A 19174-nucleotide genomic window follows, 5' to 3' on the forward strand; every position below is an offset into this window, starting at 1 on the left:
GTTTTTGAAGCCATTCATTTGTAGATGTTTATACTGACGATGAAGAAGTTAAACTAAGTGTGCTATTTAGTCTAGTCTTCTGCCCCAAGTTGTTCTTGAGTTCTCCTTCAGTGGTATGAATGATCTGGATCTTGCTTTATTCCATTTTTTGTATGTTTCTTACTCCTGCGTTGTTTAATTTACAACTCTTGTGACTTTTTAAATCTTGAATTAGTTATTAACAAAACATGATAAAATACAGCTTGAGATGTTTCTGTTGGCTACTAGAATGGAAATAGCTGAAAGGGGAAGGGAGAAGGCTGACTCATGTCTTGGATACTCACAGGATGCTCTCTGTTTTGCAGGAGGCACAGCAAAGCCAGAGCGTCCACTTGTGCTTTGAACACCAACATGCTAAAACAGGTCAGTTCTGCAGCACTCTCGATATTGCAGTCAGGGAAGCTGACAACCAGCTTTCTGAGATGACTGTGAAGGAAGGGTGATCTGATGTGATGCGAGTGAACTGTTTGTCTGGAATTGCTTTCACTGTTTGATCTTTGTCCCTGACGCACAGTTTTTCTTCTTTCTGCGAGTGGTATCAGTTTTGATAGTTGTAGCCAATGGAGTCTAAAGTGAGGAATATTTTCCTTTTCAGAGTTCAGCTTAACTGAAAAGAAAATGTCATACTTTCTAGTATGTTGTTATTTCAGAGGATTAGTTTGTCTTCGGGTACTGTCTAAGTGGTTTCTGTGGCAGTCTGAAGTTCATTGTATAGATGCCTTCTACAATCAGTGGCAAGAAACAAGTGTTTCACCAAATGGGCTTGATTTACATGCGAGAGGTTAAGGAGGCATCACAGAATTTCACTGTCCTTGTTTTGTGTTACTTTCCCTTGTGGATGCTTTTTCAGCAGAGGCTATAAAATACATGGATTTAATTTTCTATCCAGAATTCAGGAAAAAAGATCTCGCCTCTTCACTGGGGATGCTGGATCTGTTCTGTATGCAATGTTTTATTTGCTGTAAAGTGGGCTCTTTTGAAGCATGTATTCCTTCTGCATCAGGAACTGGATGTTGCGTTTGTTTTTATCTATTATAAGACCTTTTTATGTGTTCTGTTTCTACTTTTTTCCCCTCTTAGAGTGTCCCATTCACTGAGGACTTGAGAACCCCAGGGTCTCCTGCCTCAGCAGCTGCCCCCTTCCAATCAGTTCACTCATCGTCCACTCCTCCTACAGTCCTGCCCATCTTTGCAGAAACCAGCCCTTCCTCTTTGGGCCCCCGAGCGCCATACACAAGGATTCCAGAAAAAAACACTGCAGCACCAGCAGAAGAAGTGGGGAGGAAACTGATGCAGCAGCCTGGATCTCCCATGCTCCAAGGTGTTGGGTTTGGTAGTGTTGCAGGAAACTGTAACCCTGCTTGTCCTGTTGTTAAGAGTGGTTGCGGTTTAGATCCAGATGTAGAGAAGAGTAGTAAGGAGAGCAGGGTCACTGTTTGTAAAAATGACAATGATGAGGATGACTTTACCACAGGTGTTTTCGTTGCTGAACAAGAGCATCAGCATGGCAGTCGGGGTGCCCCTCTTTTCACATTGACAAATTCACAGTTACAGGTGTCAGAGGAATTTATTGATGATGACCCAGCAGAAATTTCCTTTTTTGCTGGGGGCTCTGAGGCATTTTCATACATGTACAGTGGTTTAGAGTTAAAGGGTGGTGATTTTTCTAAGTGTGTGTCAGAGTCGCCTGGCTTAACTACAGATGCCCTTCAGCAAAATATGGTCTCTTCTCAGTCAAGCCCTGACAGGTACTCAACTGAAGCAGTAGATATGAATATGGAAGAGGAGTTTGAATTTGAAGAAGGGAGCGATTTCAACGGCAATGAGAGACCATCAGATACCTCGGAGCTGTTTGAGGTGAAGGCCCAAGCAAGTAGAATGCAAAGCCTCCTGAGCCCGTCCGAAACGAGTTCGCTCATCAACAACCGCTCCGAGAGCAGCTCTCTCAATAATTTGCCGCTGAATGGTACGTCCTCCCTGCACGCGTACAGCTCTGCAAACCATTCGGAGGCCAGTTCTATGGTGAACTTTCCTGCCTACTCGGTCCGCTCCGAGTCCAGCTCAGCCTTTCAGTTCACGGACATTATTGACCAGCTGGAACAGCTGAGCTATCCACCTACCACCACGGAAGACTCCAGCAGCACAGACACAGACTCCTGGGACTCCGAAACTGCTGCGCCACTGGATGTAAACCTTTTCTTTAGTAACCCTTTTGCTCAAGCCACCGGTGAAAACTTTGTTTTTGACTTTCAGAATAATTTAAAAAATCTCACGCAAGAAGACTGGACAGAGAAGGCACATGTCAATTGATTGATTCTTGATTTTTGTGATGGATCCCTCTATGCTGTTCAGGCTTAGAAATCAAAAGGGTGTGATGTCAGTCACTTTAAGCAAGAAAACTCTAATCCAGTGGCTGGATTTTAAATCACATAACATTGTTGATTTTTTTTTTTTTCATGTATCTCTTCAGTTTCCCTCGAAGTATCCTAGCTTTGGTGCTGCATTATATGCATCACACTGCATCCACAATGTGTCATAATAGGCTACGATGTTTGCAAAATACTGCATTTAGGAAAAACCACTGATTTCAGAGAAGTTAAGTATCATCAGCTGGCTCATGCAGACATCACAAATTACAGTATATTGAAGGATTTCTTTGGCTATAAATGTATCTGTAAGAATCTGATATAATATGCTGTTCCTCCAACACCCAAATGCAACAGTCACTTTTGCACATGCTTGTTAACAAGCAGCTGCATCCAGTAAATTAGCTATTTTCCTGCACTGCAGTGAGAGTCCTCATTTAGGTTTTTTTTTGTTTCCACAATCAAAGAAATGGACAATCTTCAAATCAACTATGAAGGAAAGTTTTAAAATATCAACCTATGCAACATATCTGTGGTATACATCGAAAAAGAAATAACCTACGTGGTAATTTAGAAATGGGAATGTGTACACAATCAAATGAGAATAGCAGTCGCCAAAACTTCTTGTGAAGACAATCGTATTTTCTGACTTCAAAGTGCCTTCAGCAGTCCAGCAACAAACAATTACCCTTCTGCTTTGCAGCAGTTTGGAGATACATGCATAGACTATAAAAGCACTTAATCCCCATTGCATTTTGTCTCACCTTCTTTTTCTTTATTTAATCACTGCATAAAAATGCTTACAAATGAATTCATAAAAGTGTCCTTTATATGTGGAAGACAGGTGGTGGTAAACCCGGTGATAGCTTTAACTTTTTCTTTAAAATGTGAGTTGTATTCAGAAAAATACCATAATCTTTCTGAGAAATTGATTTGTTAGAAGGAGCAAATACTGTAGGCAACAGTTAGAGCTTCACTGCTTTCATAAATTTCTTTAGTCAGGTGACTTTGACGTGAGACTTTGATCTGTAAGTTTGAAAGCCTAATTGAAAAGACAGTTACTGAAGTGGTCACATCTAATTTAGCAACATTTATTGAGGTAAAACAGTGAAAGTTGTGAAACATCCTTCCTATCTGCCAACCTGATGGATTGGGGGGGTGAAATTCTAAACTTCAGCTTGAAATAGCATTTTTTTTTTTTAGAGTATTTTGCTTTTGTATGAGCAAGAATGTGAAATACCTGACTGAAACCTTGTGATGGAAAGCATCATCTCCTTCAGCCATTTGGTTTTGGGGTTCCCTGTTGCCCAGTTTTGAGTCCTTTGCAGTTTCCAGGAGAGAGTGCAGTACTAGTACAACCAACGCCTCCAAAATAAGCAGCTTACAGTTACAAGCATAACTTTATGCTTGATATTATTCATACTGATTTTCTTAAACATGGTCTTGATATATCGTTAAAAGACCTTCATTCTTTACTCAAACGTTTTAAAAAAAAATATTATTTCTCAAAATTCTGATAACTAAAACTTCAAGTGAATTCCTCTCAAGCTATGGTAGAACACGAGGAGGTAAAACCTCCTTTAGTCACCCATTTCTTCTAGTTTAGCTTTTACCAAGGTATGATTACTCTTCACAGCACTTGCTTTTATGTTGTGGTTACTGTGTTTGAGTGGAATCACTGTTGTTCCATGAGAAACGTGTCGCCTTTGCCAGTGGCACAGAAAATCAAAACACATTTAGAACAAAGTATTAGTTTGGACCTACAGGAGTGTACAGCAGTTTGATTGCTCTTTTTTGTTTATAAGTGCTATACATTTTTTTTTTTTTCCTTCTGTTGAATGTGTGTTCTGGCTCTTTGTGTGACTTTATTCATACCTGTGGAGATGCTGTCATGGATGTGTAATGTGACATTTCTAAATAGGCACTTGGAGGAGGTCTTCAGTTGTGTCCAGAGCTGGTACCTTTAAGTGTGTTTTTAGGTGGTTTGTCTTATTTCCTTCCCACAACTAACTACATTATGTAACTTAAAGAAAAACAACAGAAAAAAGACTTCTGTCTGAAAACTCTCTGACAGGTGGTAGAGTCAGGGACAAATACATAGATAAAGATTTAGAGGAAGGCTGTTAATTTCTTTGATCTTTTAAAAAAAGAATCAGGATTCAGCTATTTACATATAACCGTGTCTGCCTCCGCTTCATGTTCCGTGCCTCAATCACAAGCATTCCCTCTGAATGTTTTAGAATTGCTTAATACGGGAATAAATCCAACTAAATTCTCTAGGTTTTCAAAAGATCTTAGGAAAAAGCTGCCTGTGTTTTCAATAAACATGCTTGGCAATCCTGAGAGAAGTCTTGCCAATATGTTTTCTTGCAATGCAGTTAATTTGAAAAGGCGTCTTCAATGTTTTTCTTCTTGTATTTTGCAACTATGCAGATCTTTTATTGGCAATTTTAAATCTCAGGGAGTTTTGGGTTTGGGGTTTTTTTTAAAGTAATAAGAGTCTCGATGTAATGCCCCCTTTGTTTTCTAAAGGAATGGGAGTGACTAGGATCTCGGTCCTTTAGCTTAGAGCAAGATGTGTGGAGCCACAGGTGAGGGACCAGGTGGTGGGGTGGGAGGAGCTTTGACCTGGGTGCAGAGCTGTTCAGTTGAAGGTTTTAGTTATGGGTGTCACCAGGAACACTGGCCTTCATGTCATCTGACTCCTTTGTATACCTGGATTTGGGATGCTTGCGCAAAGACAATGCTGGTCAGCACCTACAAGTCGATAACCCTTGCCGGGGTTGCACATCATGGAGTATTTGCAGTGCTGCTGCCTGTGCCCCTGCTGCCTGTAGTTATATCTGTGCTGTTGTTAATTGATAGCATACAGCTGTTGTGGTTTCTTTCTGTGCTTTTCTGCTTTTCAAAGCTATATGGCTTTTGAGGATGTAGTTGCATACTTAGCTCTGTTGCTTTATTCATGGTTTCCCAGATATGCACAAAAGAGGAGAAAATTTAGTTCATAAGTAGAGTTTTTATTATAGGAAGCAAGCTGTGAGAAAAGGTTCTTCATCATTTCCTCCAGAGGGATAAGTTCAGGTTCACTTTCCAATAGAGATGGAGAGAAAAACAGCCTTCCTTCAAGGGAACGGGATGGCTCAGTGCTTCGCAGTGAACTCGAGCACCAATTGTGAGTTATTTTAGTGCATTAGAGCCATGCCAGGCATCCTCTCCTCTCCAAGCTGTCTCCTGAGGTGGCAGGAGAAGGTGAGAGAAGGAAGGGCTTTCCTTTCTCTGTCTGTTGTTTGTCTTTGGGTAGCATAAGGGAATTGGTGAACTTCAGTGCAGTGTGGTTATGTCCCAAGTACCAGCGATGCTGTTAAGCTTTCAGTGTTGCTCCTTGCGGTTTGTTTTGTTTTGTTTTTACAGTGTTGATACTACTAAAACTTAGTTCCTGGTACTGATTTCTGGGTTTTTTTCTGAGAACAAAAGTTTTCTTTTCAAGAAGGTGAGCAGTATGCTGGCAGGTGTGGAGTTGGTGCCAGCCACCTAACCGAGAGAGCTGGGACCCTTGCAGACCCTGAGCAGAGAAAGCTGCTGCGGGAATTGCATGGCGTGAAAAAAGGTGTGAGATTACATAAGAAAAATCAGAAGATCTTTGTCAAGTATCCCATGCATGCTCGCCTTGAGAAGAAAGCATTTGAGGAGCTGTGGTAGGAGCAGAGAAAAGCCTAGGTGCAAACCTTCACTTGTCTGTGGCAAGTGAGTGGTCGTCCTCTCCTCCCCCCAACACTGTCACTTCTGCAGGTACGTTCTTTCATGTTTGCTTTCTGCCCCCATCTTCGGGAGGCGGGGGGGGACACACATATATAGGTACTTATATTTCTAGTCGACGTACAGGTTTTAGTGCCATGTTTTTCCAGTATGGAGAACCACTGGAGTTTCCAAGTTTGTTCTACTCCAGACTGTGCATCCACCAGCTGTTGCAGTGGTAGCTCAGCGGAGGGAGCATGCTGGAGCTATCGCTCCCACTCCTCAGTGAAATAGGGCTGTTTTCCATCCTTCCACTTCTCCGTTTTCCTATTTTAGCAAATACATGCAGCCATAGAAAGCATGTCAATATTAGCGGCTTTTCAAAATGAGTTAGGCTGATGGGTTTAGCTTTCTTGCAGTACTCAACTTGCGCGTTGCAGTGCAACTAAAAGGCACTAAGAAACGCGTGTCTTGAGTGGGTAATTTAATCTGCACCTGTAGTCCTGTAGGTGTATACTTAGAACCGTTCTATGCTTAAACACATTTATTAAATGTAAAGCACTACATCAGAACACTTTTGATCTTCGTGTATGCAGTTAGTGGAACTCTTTTAATTTGCACAAAACACGGGTCATAGAATATTGTCTGACCTATCCACCACCTGGTTAAACATTGGTAAACTTCACTAGCCTGTGTTATCTATTGTGTATAGACTTTGTAATTTTAAGGTAGTCATTCATTATTCAAGTAATACATGATGTATATTTCCCAGGACTTATCATATTTTATCTTAGGATGGAATAGGGTGATACATTGATCTGCTCTCAACTTTCACTTTTATTTCCAGTGAATTTCAGAGTTGCTGGATAATACCAAGTATTGATCTCCTTTTTCCTGTGTATATTTGTATTGTGGTCATAGGTGATTTTGTTTAAGGGATTTTTTTTTTTTTGGTTGGTGGCTTGGTTTTGGTTTGGTGTTGGGTTTTGTTTGTTTGTTTTGGTGGTGGTAGTTTTTGTTTAGCTGCAAATCTTGATAAGGGTAAGATTTCGTGGAGACACTAATGAAAGTCATTATAATTTTATGGTTTTTGATGCAAACCTGTCGGTAAGTCATTCCCATTATTGTCATTTTGCAAAAAGTTCTAAGCCATAATTATCTGGTATTGAATGAATGAGTATACAATACAATTTTCCTTGTAGTCCTTTAGCTGTCATTACCTGTAGTTTTTAGTAGATCCTACATCGCACTTGTCACAAATGCTACGTGTATATGTATGGGTATACATATACACTCTCTGTATGAATATGGGGAGACTTTACAGCTCCAAACATGTATCTTAAAATCCACTTAATTTATTATCTGCTTGTGGGCTATCGTAGGATTACTCCACCGGGTGAGCTGTAGCTTTGCAGGTTTCAAATTTGGAGCATGGTTAATTGAACCTGGTTTGCGGGGAAGGTGTTGCTATAAATTTTCCAAAGTCACAATATTCTGCTGTTGTTCGAATGCGCAAGGCTCGGATGGCAGCTGAGAGCACGGCTTGTGACAGCCCTGCAGATTGGTAAGAAACGCGAAATGCCTGTTTATCAATACGTACAGGGGTTCGTGTCCCTTGGTTAGAGTGACTCCCCAGTTAAATAGGTGCTGCTCTTTTCAGGAAAGGATTACGTTAAGAAAACAAAGAGGGCTGGAATTTCGTAATTGATCTCTTGAACTTAATCTTTTATATGGTAAATGTTTTATTGAATTACATGTTGGGATTTTTAATATCATTGTGTCTGTTCAGCTTGCCGGTTATGAACCTACAGATTTGTACTAATTCATAATTTTAATTGTTTATGCAATAAAATAAGGAAAACTTTGATATAAATGACAATGTGGGCTTTTTAGCTTTATTTTTCGTTACCCTTGTGTTTGAAATAGAATAAATATTTGTTCTCCTAGCCAAGGCATCTTAGAGTTTTATTACCAGATTTCTCCAGGCAGTTTTCCTCCTGTATACCTTTGTTGAAAGTACAGCACAGCTGGGGCAACTATCAGTGTGTGGTTTTCAAATTACTGTTTTGTGCAGACCTTTTGCTTGGGATACAAATGAGACTAAAAGTCCAGATTTCATTATAGGAATTACGTTTATTGTGGAGATACTTTCTTTTAAACTGGGTATGTCCCTTGAACTCTCTCCTGTATATTTGTTTTTATTGGTAGCCTGTCCTTTATTGTAAACATAGGGTATGGAGGCAATTGCATGTTTTCTAGGTTGAAAGTTCTCTTTCAGGATTCTGACCAATGTATGAGTAAATCCTCTTTTCCTGAATCATGTAAACATTTGCTTAAAAAAAGTCAGTAGTACTTGCATAAGTAAACTGAGCAGGCTTCTCGACTAGTTTGAATTGACAATTTTTAAAAATTATTCTTCATATTATGTTTGTTGAGTTATAAAACAAGGAAAACACCCACTCCAAAAAACCTTGCTTTTCAGCAAGGAGGAATTATTGGGCGGCATTGACTCTGACTTCCTTTTGAACATCAGGAGATTTTATAGTACTTTATTAACAGGGGTTGAATTTGATTAACTTTGCTTTGATTGTTTTTGTTGCAAAGTTAAACCAATTTTACATAGACTTAAGGAAAATATGTATCTGACATAAAGAAGTGATTTAGGTTGAAACCCTGACCATTCATTTCAGCGATGCTGCAAACAGAGGTTTGTGCAAAGTCGTAGTTTGAGCACAGACAGGTCAAAGCTATTAATACAGCATAAAGAGATTTCTGTTTAACACTGTGACAATCTGCAGTCTGTAACAACAGATACATATTCTTTCTTGCCTGCAAATAGTGTAGCCTTTACAAGCGGAGGGAAGGTGGCAAAATAAGGGCAGTCATTTCAGATCCTGGACGTAACTGTAAAACCGGGACCAATGTTAGGACTCTTCTACAGTATCAGGTGTATGTGTAACTTCACAGGTACATACGGTTTCACTGGGGCACGTGCCAAGTGCTATAAACTTGTTCTAACATTTAATGTGATCTGTACCCATTTGAGGATAAGAAAGAAAGAAATCTTTGAATTTAAAGTCTCTTAGATAATTTTTTTAGGCTCTTGGATAATTATTTTTTTCAAGATTCTCTATCTCCCAACTATCCCTCATTATTTTAAAGGGAAGATTTGCAGGGGTAAAATGTATTAGTTGTGATATTTTGAAATAAAGAAGATGGGGATATTCCAGGATTTCGGTTGTAGTACATTAGCTTGCAGAACACTTTCACTCTAGAAATAGTAATTTGGTCTGTGCGTGCGATGGGTTCAGCAGGGCATTGGGCAGGAGGGGGGTCTGAGTGAAGTCCCATCGTCTTCTGGTCAGCCACTGCAGGGCTTTAGCATAAAAAGAATCTCATCTGTTTGTAGTAGTAGTAATAATAATAATAATAATAATATAATAATAAAGTTATATCTTTAAAGGGAATCAACCAGTGAAATGCAAGAGGCTCTCCCTTCTGATAAGGAGTCAAATTGCTAACATTTGAACCTCACATAGCTTTTAGTACATCCAATAATGCTCTTTGTTATTGGGATACTATTTTTGTTGTCTGTCTTTGAATTGTTTTAAGCATTCAAGCGTAAAGCTTACAGAACCAGTACTTGCATGTTATTTTTGTCAAGCTTTGCACTCAAATCGGCTTTCTGTGTAGAGATTGAATTTAGATTGAAGAATGGAAATACCCTCTGAAAATTAACTGAGAAGTGATGCCAAAAGCTTATTATCTTACTATCTTATCATCAAGCTTGTTATCTCAGTGTAAACCAAATGAAGTCTGCTTCTGCTTAAACTTTTAGTAAAAGCTAGTCGTATTAATATAATTAGCAAAACCTGTATTCTAATAAACTGGCCTAGTCCCCTAGTGGGAGCTTTTACCATTTAAAATTGTATTAATCTGGGAGAAAAGCCCACAGAGCTGTGAGCTGTGTGCTTTTTTTCTGAAACAACAGATGGCCAGTGATCTTGGTAATGTAAGGTATGACAAATCCTAGATTTGATATTTCAGATCTGAAAATCAAACTCTCGTCTTTTCAGTTAGTGTCACCATGGCCGCAGTGATTTTTTTTTAGATTCTGCCTCGGACCTGGACCGCCTCCCTTTTCCTGCTGGAGCTGAATGTTTCCCATAGACTAGAATTTTTCCAAAAGAAACAGAATTTTGCTTTGCACTTCTAAAGGTATGCAGTACTGACAAGGGGTGGCAGGGGAAAGGCAAAAGCTTTTTCTGAGTGTCAGCTGACGTGCTTCTGAAGGCACACAGAGAAATGAGATGTGGGGGTTTAGCATGCCTGTTTTCTAGAGCCACTTGTAAAATTAAAGCTGCAGTTAAAACTCAGATACACAATTTTAAGTCTTCCCCCCCGCCTTTCCTTTTGTGGGAGTTCAAAGGCATGAAACTTAACTTAACTCTCCCTTAACTATTGTGTAAGTATGCTTCAATTTAGCTTGGTTTATAACTGGGGAAAAAAAAAGTCTTAGTATATTTATGGACATCTAGTAGTTTATTAGACTAAAGGCATCACATGACTGATTTCAGACAACAGGAATTTAGAGGCTCCTGATGGTTCAAATAGTAAAATTTAGTGTTATGGCTAAGAAAGTAATCTAGCAGGTTGTTACTCAATTTATTAATTTATTCTTACTCAATTTTTTCATTTGCAGAAAATAGTTGTAATTTTTCAGTATCAGTTTCTTTTTAGTCTTGGAGCTTGATCGGGAAGGTGGTTTCACCTCCCTAGCATGTTGCCTGCTGCTGTCCCTAATGTGAGACCAAAACTGGTTTATGCTAATGTAGTAAATTACAAGTCAGACTTAAAACCTGGCTGCTGCGTGCTTTCTTCCTTGCTTTCTCTGGCATTGCTGATTGTCGTCAGGTGATAGTTTTCCAAAATTTTCCTTCACTACCCATATCTCTGAAGTTTGCAAGGGCTAAAGAAGGGTATTCCCTGTGAAATGCCTGACAGGTTAGAGAAGATCTCTGCTGTATTTCTATTAGCAAGGCAAATAAGAATGGATTTTGGATATTGGACACTAAATAGATGTATTGAGGAAAACAAAAACAATTGTATGTTAACTGTAATAATGTCAGTGAGAGGGATGGGATTTGAGTACTCTTGAAGAAAATACAAGGTAAGGTGGACATGAGCCGGCAATGTGCACTCGCAGCCCAGAATGCCAGTCATACCCTGGGCTGCATCAAAAGAAGCGTGGCCAGCAGGTCGAGGGAGGTGGTTCTGCCCCTCTGCTCTGCTCTGGTGAGACCCCACCTGGAGTACTGTGTCCAGCTCTGGAGCCCTCAGCATAAGAAAGACACGGACCTGTTGGAGCGGGTCCAGAGGAGGGCCACGAAAATGATCAGGGGGATGGAACACCTCTCCTATGAAGAAAGGCTGAGAGAGTTGGGGTTGTTCAGCCTAGAGAAGAGAAGGCTTCGGGGACACCTTCTTGCAGCCTATCAGTACTTAAAGGGGGCTTATAAAAAAGATGGTGGCAAACTTTTTAGCAGGGCCTGTTGCGACAGGTCAAGGGGGAATGGCTTTAAACTAAAGGGGGGTAGATTTAGACTAGATATAAGGAAGACATTTTTTTACGCTGAGGGTGGTGAAACACTGTCACAGGTTGCCCAGAGAGGTGATGGATGCCCCATCCATGGAAACATTCAAGGTCAGGTGGGCCGGGGCTCTGAACAACTTGATTTAGTTGAAGAACCGCCCCCCACAGCAGGGGGGGTTGGACTAGATGATCTTTAGAGGTCCCTTCCAACTCAAACTATTCTGTGATTCTATAAGGTCATTGTTACAGCAGCTGGCTTAAGGTTGTTTTGTAATCCCATCATGAACTTCTCATGACTGGTTTTGTATAATATTCTAAACATATTTCTTTTTCAAATTTGAGTATGAACCTTCACATCTGTATACACTGAAGATCCTCTCAGTAAAAAGTAGAGTAGACAAACATTTGTATTAAGTCATAGTTTTATATATTGGGTAGAGGCTTTCGCATTTTTATACCTGGACAAAAGAAGAGGCAGCATAAACAATAATAAAACAATTTGACAGTATTATACAGTAACTGTGAAAGATAAGGCTAGCATCCTCACTGAAGTCCGTAGCTGTGTTCATGCAAAATGCAGTGCTTTTGCAATGTTTTACTGTTAAACTTGATTTTTTTTTTTCCCAATTATATGCATGCTGGTCTTTTTATGAAACTGTGGTTTTGTTTGCTTAAGGATACATGGTTATAACTACATAGTGTAATTAACTAAGAAGTATTAGTATTCTTAAAGAGCTTTGCGTACGTGGAGTATTACACCGAACTGTCACATTTTTTTGATGTTGCATTGAGTTAAGTGCATTTGTGTGTGATGTGAAAGCAGAAATTTGTCATGTACAGAATTCAGTCGTGTCTGTGAGGGTCTGGTTTACATCGTTGAATACCCATGTCATTGCTCGGAAACCTTGAGTAATGCTTACAGTGACGTTTCCCATTTTGGGATGTTTGTGTTATGACTTACATGTAGAGAACAAATTTCCACTTCATGCAGAATGTTGAAACATGGCAACATCCCTCTCAAAGAATAGTCCCTTTTAATATACCTGGAGGATGCTGCTGCCTGTGGGGCAGGGAAGACCTCTGTGCACCAGGGTTTGATGTCGGAGGAAATTATTCACGTGTTTTGATCTTCACACCAGTATTTCTACCTAATTAGGAGTTTTCTACACTGAACAGCTGTTCCACAGCAGCAACTCTTGCTCCAGCTGTTGTATGGATTCTTCCTTTACTATCCTTCCCCAGGAGAATAGAGAATTGCTGTACATCTACCTGCTTGACTGCGAGCTCCCCCCTTGCTGCTGTAGTGGAGAAATACTGTTGGATTACGAGAATGAAAATTTTGGTACATGCTTGTAACGTCATCTGCCAAGATATGCCATCATACTGAGTTTATATCAAACATTTAAACAAATGTTAGCAAAAAAGCTAACCCGAGCTGCTCCATGACATTTTATAGCCTTTTCTAGAAAATACAAATTTCGGAAGTCACATTAACCTCGGAAAGTCCCTTTGCAGAATTTTCCATTTAAGTTGACAGCCTATTACAAGTTGCAGCTGTAACAGCTCCTTCCTGGATTCTTTATTGCTTTCATCCTAGGGAAATAAACAGTAGACTACAGGGTGTCCTCCTATAGCTATCAACGTGCAGGGGAAGGGTGCTTCTGGCCCCGAAGAAGCGATAGGCATTTGCATCTGTAGGTTAGCCCCCTCCCAGGCCTGGGGAGAGGGGAAGCCCTGTGCTTCTGCATCATGGGTTCTGCTTTTTGTTTCAGGCTTCTTGAGGAGCTGAACATGCCTCTCATTTTCATAAATCACTCTGGCTTTGAGCAACTGGGTTATTGCTGTCAGATACAAATGGTCAAGCGTTTGAAATGAATTTAATGGCCAGCTTCTGCTGTTGGAGGTTATAAAAACTAGAACAACTCAATTGACATAGGCAGGCAGTTGAGTTTGTAGCAAGTTATATCCCTTTTGCTCCCCTTGTATCTGAACATTTGGTCTGTCCAGAAGCAATTCAAGTTTCAAATTCTGGAACGTGTTGCTACATCATGTTAAATTCCAAGAATTTAAAGAAGCTCCTCACCCCTGTAAGCTTGTAGCTTATTAGTTTCTAAGCTGTTGTTTCAGCATCCCTGACATGTAAAAGCAAACTTCCAATAAACTCCTGTCCCTGTATAGGTGAAACAAATGCCAGATGTTGTTGCTTTCCTGTGCTAATATTAAAAGCAGTGGGAATGAAGGAAATGCTCAGGCAGAAACAAAAATCCGCTCCAGAATGACTGTGCTTGACTAGTGTATTAATAGTTAACTCCACAGCCTCGAAGATCTGAATCTCTTCCAGGTGACCGAGTTCAGCACTGTTTAGCTTCCTGCATTTGTCAATGTGAAAATACGTGCTTGGGCTCCCTCGCCATTGACACGCTGCTGGGTGCCTTGCAGTGGTTTTGCTTCCTGAGCCAGAGAGCAGCAGCCGTTCCTGCCAGTAGTGAATCGAAAAGCTCGTAACTGCTTCTCCTCCAGCACCCGTGCCCTGTGTCTGTGTCAAGAAATACTGGATATCCACAGGGGCTGATTTTTTTTTAAAGCTTTTTGGGATGATTTTTAAGTAGTCTGGGCATGGATGAGTTGGCATTTTTGGCTTCGCTGTTGATTTTTCTGTTTGCCTTAGGTCAGGTGATTTAGCCCTTGCTCTCTGCTTGTAATGCACAACAAATCATGCTGGGGAGGGTTGCAAGCGTGGCTGAGGGTTTGAGCAGCGTGGTGAAAGTGGTAGATACTGAAGTGCTTGGTACCCATTCAGTTGCCTGATCTGATGAAGCTTGTCTGTTTATCATAGGGAAGATCAGAAAAAAAAAAAAAAAAGGTGAGCTTAGGTAGGAATTTTGTGGGCGTAGTGTGAGTAATTGGAGTGTCTGTTGCCTTCGTTTGGTTCCAAAAAGCAGATCATCTTGAACAGTCGTTTTCACTGTGAACCCCCAAGGGGTGTCTGTGTGCTCTTTCTAAGGGGTCTGCAGAGGAGGGGAGAGCAGCTACTGTTCATAGGCTTAAATTCACTGTAATGGTGCTTTATATGTCAGAAATCTCTAAAGGGTCCACAAATGAAATAATAATATAAAAAAAAATTGACAATTAATAATCTAAAGCAAAGCAGTGCATGTTACTCCTGCTTCAGACAGGTTTTGCTGTGCAAGAGGATTGTGTCCATCTAGTTAATACTCAGTGCTGCAGAATTGTTCTCCTTTGAGATCAGTAGATTATTCTATTCATATACTTAGAAGAACCAGGAATGAAATCTCTTGCATGGTCCCTTTTTGTATAGCAATATGTTTTCCTCTCCCATCGGGACAATTTTGGAGATTCCCTGATTTCTGAATGTTTTTTTAATGAGCTTTATCTTCTGGATTTTTTTTCTGGAGTGGAGAGTAGTGGAATGATTTGTCCTAGCTTTTCCCTCGGGTGAAAAGCAATTCTTATTTTAAAAAAGAAGAATTAAAAGCTGTATTCTTGTTACTACGCTATAATCCTATGTTGCAAACCCCGCTGCTACTCAACAAAATCCAACAGGATTTGAGCACTTTTTCCTAGACACTAAACAGTTTATCCTTTCCCTTAAATGCAGTTGTAAAGGTGTCTGTCCTTACTGCGCTGCCACATTAACAGCTGGGTTGCAGGGAACACGCCATTTGCTTTGAGATATGCACTTAAGTCTTTGGATGTATATGCCTTTTTTCTTTTTTTCTTTTGCCTTTTTTTAATAACGTGAGATTGCAGTTATGGTTTACCGTAACAGTGGGTAATCGTCTTAGATGCACTACCTTTGAAACCTTTTTCTCCCCTTTTCCACTCCATCTTCTTGTTCTCTTCCCACCCAGGCCTCCCAGTGGACCATCCTCAGCTCTCTTCCCTCGTGCTGAAGAGTCCCCTGGGCTTGAACCCGGCATTTAAGGTGAACTTGAATGCAGCCGGCCAGGGTTCATCTCCTCTTCTGAGTCCTGTCCTTAGTGATGCTGGCGGTGCCAGGATAGAAGAGGATGATGAAATGAAACGTAAGGTAAGATAATGATGAGACTGGGAATTTACATCACGAGACAAGTGATGGTTTCAGATGAGGAGCTGTGCTTGTTGGACGCTGAATGCTGATTGCATTATATTTTGTGGTAGAATAGATGTGTTTGGTGGTTAATGTTAAAAACTTCAGTGCTGAAGGTTTGGCCGGGTCTGTTTGTTTCGCTGTTGTGGCTGGAGTGCCCGCTGCCATCTTGGCGTAGGGGTCTTCTCAGCCTCAGCTGCTGGGACCACCTCCCGCTGTTTTAGCAGTAATCACTGCCAAGGGCCCCAGCACAGCAGGGAGCTGAGCTCAAAATCTGCCTTTTATACCTCAGAATGGAAACAAGAGTTTCCATTGGAAACTCCATGGAACTCCATGTTTCCTCCATGGAAACAAGAGTTCAGATTGGACGTTAGGAAAAGGTTCTTTACCGAGAGGGTAGTCGGTCCCTGGAACAGGCTCCCCTGGGAAGTGGTCACGGCACCAAGCCTGTCAGAATTCAAGGAGCGTTTGGATGACGCTCTTAGTCAGTGTTAGGCAGTCCTGCAAGGAGCAGGGAGTTGGACTTGATGATCCTTATGGGTCCCTTCCAACTTGAGATATTCTAAGAGACGTGGCTTCCTGAGATAAGCTGTTTGGGGGAAACGGTTGATATGTATTTGATATAAAACAGTAGCAGTGCACTTGGTGCCTTTTGGGCTGTAATTATTATATTAGAATGTAAAAAAAACCCCTTGTCTGTGTGCTGAGACTATTGAAAGGACACTCCAAAGCAGGTGAATTGTTCAAGGTGATTCGTCAGGGTGGTATTCTGAAAGGCTGGTGGGGGAGGTGTCTGTCGATTCTGGAAATCGGTTGCCTTTGGCTCATTCAGTAATGAAAAATTTTGTCACATGGTGACGTTTAATCTGTCCTTGTCCTTGCAGAATGCTGTCATGTGTTTAACCTGTGTCAGCTCACTGGACTGTGCTGTCAGTGCAAAGTGCTGTGTGTCATTAATAAAAATGTGTTTTAAAAAATTTCATTTACCAGCGTAGAGAACAGCACAGAGCTACCATTTCTTAATATATAAGGTACGTTCTTCCTAGGTTCCTTACTTCCCACACAGTCTCACCACGGTCTCATTGATCCATCTCACCATACATTGGTCCTCCAAGCCATTCTTTCTAATCATAACAGGACCTTTAGAGTGGTCCTGAGGTGTCTTCTCTTGGGCTGTAGGGGACCTGAGCTCAACTTCAGCTCTCTCAGCAGCAGGCATCACAATGAATCCTCTTACACCCAGTCAGTCACGAGCTTGTTCAGCAGAGCTGGCTGTATCATTGAAGCTGCCCTCTCCATGGCTGACTCTTCTGTCTGGTGAGAGGTGGACAATGCTCTGGCCTTGCGGAAGCTTGAGGCTTGCTTTCTGAAAAGAGGGGGGCAAAAACACCTCTGACTTTGCGGGTGCAACAAGTGTCAAAGCAAGAACAACTTTAGGTCTTCAAGATGTCTAGGTACTGATCCTTAGCCTAGGTTGCTTCCCTTAATTTCCACCAGTAAGCACTGGTTGCCTTAACTGGGAACTCCCCAACATGATGTGGGGTATTCCTCACCCCCATGTAGAGCTCAGGATTCACCCTTGCTTTCTCAGGTAATCCTAATCACAAAATGTTTTTGTTTTGGAGGTGATTCCACCTTTAGTCCTTGAGACATGAACTTCAGCTCCTCGCTCTGTGCTTCAGCACCACCGAGCAAGGCCTCTCTGCCCCAATGCATCATCTGTATCCATATCCTCTTGCGCACTGGAACACTGCAGAGCCTTTCTGAAAGGTGAAGTAAGTGGTGGTAGTCCACAAATTCTGACCAGCGTCTCCCAGGAGCTTCTCCAGAGTCCCATGTACTCTGTGCAGCAAGCCTCCTCTTGTCTATGTGGCAAAGCTGACGTACTGCTTCATACTGACGTTTGATCGTGTACTTTGGTAAGCAATGGCTTCGTGTGCCTCCACAGTTTTTCAAAATGACAGAGATGGCCAGATGTCAGTGTGTGATTCAGATTTTCTTTTTTATCCACACTGCACCATGTTATCAGGCTTTCACAGTGGTTGCTAGCAATAACAAGAATCTGCAACCACAGAATCGTTGAGGTTGGAAGGGACCTCTTGAATCTTCTAGTCCAGCCAGCTCCTCTTTCTTAAGCAATGACTCCAAGCATTTAGATGCACTCAGGTGAAATAAATGAGTGCGTGTGTATACATACATTGACACATGCATTCTTTGACTACTTTTCAGGTGTGGATAACAAATTACCAGACTTTGCCTTTGTAGGGGCATGGTATATAGTAACTGACAAACTGCACACCACAGAACACTGCATTTCTCCCAGTAAGATAGAGAAGTCCACCTAACAGCAGACTTCTGTGACCATTTTTCTGTAAGCTGCTTTGCTCCCCTTGCCTTGCCTTGCCTACTTGCAGAGAAAGAGCAGCCAGGTTTGTTGACTCTTCGGTACTTGAGAAGGATCCAGGACCTTCCATTACAGTGCAAGGAAGGCTCCATCGTCCAAACTCAGTTCCTTATGCAGTCAGTGGGCACACTGTAATCTATAGTTTTAATCTCAAAGTTACACTTTGAGTGTAATCTCAAAGAAGAAACCACCTTGTGTGCTCTTTACTCCTGCTTTTCTGCTCATCCCATCCAATGTTCTGGTTGTCTTACCTCTGTCAGGATCCTCAGGCAAGAAGGTCACAGGCCCATGCTGTTTGCTGTCTTCACCATGTCGTTGGGTACTTCTTGGTGCCAGCAGGTGCAAGCTTGCTCACTCTTGTTTCATCTCAGTTGATGATCTGGAGATCTCTGCACCGTATGTCCTGACTGTCAGCTGCTGAGGGAACATACAGCACTCTTGCCACGAGCAAAGGTGCCACTCTGGATTTAGTGCTTCCAAAGCTCACTTCTCCCGTGATTGCTTCTGAATGCTAAGGGACCTTTCTGAGATCTGCCGTGCAGCTCGGTGGAGCCAAGTGCTGCAGCATGAGAGACACAAGCAGCTCTTCGCAGGACAATCCTCCAGGCACTCTTCTCCTGGAGACCCCAAATAACTGAGTCAGATCGTGTGATGCTGTTAAGGACTACCCATAGTGTGGATGTGATATGAGTACGTGCTTGCAGGAGAGAGGAAGGTTTAACCAGTAACTGGGAGTTGAGATGGAAACAACCCAAGTCTGTTGGTTGTTTCCACCTACCTACCCCCAATTTTCAGCCTCCCTATCTCATTTAGACTTTTTGAGGTAGAGTTTATAGCTTTGATAGATCACTCGACCGTTAGTTTTTCAATAGTTTTTTTAAAAATACTTCCTCTCATTTATCCTTATAATTGGCATAGTATATACCCTAGAAATAACGAGCAGTGAC

At 41.4% G+C, this 19174-nt stretch overlaps 1 protein-coding gene across 1 annotated transcript in view; it reads left to right on the plus strand.

Annotated features, from left to right (window-relative positions):
* The window catches only part of FARP2 (FERM, ARH/RhoGEF and pleckstrin domain protein 2), a 78063-nt gene that overhangs the window by 40478 nt on the left and 18411 nt on the right, over window positions 1-19174 (plus strand). Inside the window, exons 11-14 of the mRNA XM_009284228.2 lie at window positions 345-402; window positions 1120-1362; window positions 2055-2061; window positions 15606-15784. Coding sequence (XP_009282503.1) covers window positions 345-402; window positions 1120-1362; window positions 2055-2061; window positions 15606-15784 — 487 coding nt within the window. The remainder of the gene's footprint in view (window positions 1-344; window positions 403-1119; window positions 1363-2054; window positions 2062-15605; window positions 15785-19174) is intronic.

Source organism: Aptenodytes forsteri, unplaced genomic scaffold (genome assembly GCF_000699145.1).
Source record: "Aptenodytes forsteri isolate BGI_AS27 unplaced genomic scaffold, ASM69914v1 Scaffold647, whole genome shotgun sequence".
Classification (NCBI taxonomy): domain Eukaryota; kingdom Metazoa; phylum Chordata; class Aves; order Sphenisciformes; family Spheniscidae; genus Aptenodytes; species Aptenodytes forsteri.